Consider the following 2270-nt stretch of genomic DNA (forward strand, 5'->3'; position numbering starts at 1 on the left):
GTGCCAGGGATACCAGCACTGAATCCCCGGGCTGTGCCAGGGGCTGTGCCAGGGACACCGGCACCAGGAGCTGTGCTGGAGAACCAGGTCGTGCCAGGGATACCAGCACTGGATCCTCGGGCCGTGCCAGGGAGCTCTGCCGGGGCGGGTACTGGCACCGGGAGCAGTGCCGGATCCCCGGGCTGTGCCAGGGAGCTGTGCCGTGCCGGAGAGCGGCACCGGATCCCCGTGCTGTGCCCGGCAGCGCGGCCGTGCCAGGGCCTGGGGCTGTGCCCGGTAGCTGTGCCAGGTCACTGCGCTGTGCCGGAGCCACGCCGGGGCCGTGCCAGGGCCGTGCCCAGCGGGGTGGGGATGCGGGATGGGGGGGATTGGGATGGGGCAGCGGGATGGGGCAGCGCGGTGGCCGTGCTGGGTGCCCTGCGGTGCCGGAGCTGTGCCAGGGCAGATAAACGGGGCCGGGTGGCTGTGCCCGAGTGCTGGGCTGGGCTGGAGAGCTGAGCTGTGCCAGGGGCTGCGTGGGACGGTTGTGCCACGCTGGGATGGTAGGGAGCCGTGCTGGGCACCCGTGCCACGTTGGGTATCCGTGTTGGGTGCTGTGCCATGGTGTGTATCCGTGCTGGGTGCTGTGCCACNGTGTTGGGTGCTGTGCCATGGTGTGTATCCGTGCTGGGTGCTGTGCCACACTGGGTATCTGTGTTGGGTGCTGTGCCATGGTGTGTATCCGTGCTGGGTGCTGTGCCACACTGGGTATCTGTGTTGGGTGCTGTGCCACGCTGTGTATCCATGTGGGATCCTGTGCCACGGTGGATATCCGTGTTGGGTGCTGTGCCATGACGCCTATCTGTGTGGGATCCTGTGCCATGGTGTGTATCCGTACTGGGTCCTGTGCCATGGTGGATATCCATGCTGGGCACCCACGCCATGCTGGATATCCGTGTTGGGTGCTGTGCCATGGTGTGTATCCGTGCTGGGTGCTGTGCCACGCTGGGCATCCCTGTGGGATCCCATGCCATGCTGGATATCCCTGTGGAATCCCGTGCCATGGTGGATATCCATGCTGAGTGCTGTGCCATGCTGGGTATCCGTGTGGGATCCCCAGTGCCAGCAGCCACCCCCTCCTTGGCCGCAGCGGGGCCAGGACCAGACCCGGCCACATCTTTGTGCCCATCGGTGCCACCCCGGGCAGGGGCACCACTGGGGACGTGGGGCAGGACAGGGGCACTGCTGGTGGCACAGGGACATGGGGCAGGGGACAGGGACACGGGACAGGACACGGGGATGTGGGGCAGGACAGGGGCACCGCTGGTGGCACAGGGACACAGGGCAGGGGACAGGGACAGGAGACAGGACACGGGGACGTGGGGCAGGACAGGGGCACTGCCGCCGTGCCAGGGATGTGGGACAGGACACGGGGACACAGGGCAGGGGACAGGGACAGGAGACAGGACACGGGGACGTGGGGCAGGACAGGGGCACCGCTGGTGACACAGGGCAGGGGACAGGGACACGGGACAGGACACGGGGACGTGGGGCAGGAAAGGGGCACCGCTGGTGACACAGGGCAGGGGACAGGGACACGGGACAGGACACGGGGACGTGGGGCAGGACAGGGGCACTGCCGCCGTGCCAGGGATGTGGGACAGGACACGGGGACACGGGGCAGGGGACAGGGACACAGGACAGGACACGGGGACGTGGGGCAGGACAGGGGCACCGCCGCCGTGCCAGGGATGTGGGACAGGACACGGGGACACGGGGCAGGGCAGGGCCACCACCGCGGGGCCGGGGCCGCCCCCCCAGCGCTCCCGCAGCCCCCCCGGCCCGGTGCCACCCCCCGAGGTGCCCGCGCGGGTCGCGGCGGGTCCCGCTTGTCCCCGGGGCGCTTTGATCGCGGTGGCCCCGCCGGGCACGAGGCTCGAGCCGCGGCCGCCGCGGCGCTGCTTTGATGAGGGAATTAATTAACGAGATGCCGAACACGCGGGGCCGACACCGGGGGCACGGGGGAGGGAGGGGAGAGCCCGTTTTGGGCACCTCGGGGCCCGTCTGCTGCCTCGGTTTCGCGGTTTTGGGGGCGGGGGGGGGTCCCTCAGCCCCGTGGTTTCCTTGACTCGACCCCCACTCCTTTTGAATACATGATTTTAGCCACCATCATCGCCAACTGCATCGTCCTGGCGCTCGAGCAGCACCTGCCCGACGAGGACAAGACCCCCATGTCGGAGCGGCTGGTGAGGGGAGGGGGGGGCTCGGGGGGGCACCCCCGGGGCTGGGGG

The 2270-nt window shown here is 69.3% G+C and overlaps 1 protein-coding gene across 1 annotated transcript in view; it reads left to right on the forward strand.

The window, feature by feature from the left end:
- The window catches only part of LOC108510318 (voltage-dependent P/Q-type calcium channel subunit alpha-1A-like), a gene marked incomplete at its 3' end in the record, with an annotated part of 6044 nt that extends 3819 nt beyond the window's left edge, over nt 1–2225 (forward strand). Inside the window, exon 2 of the mRNA XM_017840003.1 lies at nt 2120–2225. Coding sequence (XP_017695492.1) covers nt 2120–2225 — 106 coding nt within the window. The remainder of the gene's footprint in view (nt 1–2119) is intronic.
- Between the last annotated feature and the right edge of the window lie 45 nt (nt 2226–2270).

This window comes from Lepidothrix coronata, unplaced genomic scaffold (genome assembly GCF_001604755.1).
Source record: "Lepidothrix coronata isolate B3197 unplaced genomic scaffold, Lepidothrix_coronata-1.0 Scaffold644, whole genome shotgun sequence".
NCBI classification, from domain to species: domain Eukaryota; kingdom Metazoa; phylum Chordata; class Aves; order Passeriformes; family Pipridae; genus Lepidothrix; species Lepidothrix coronata.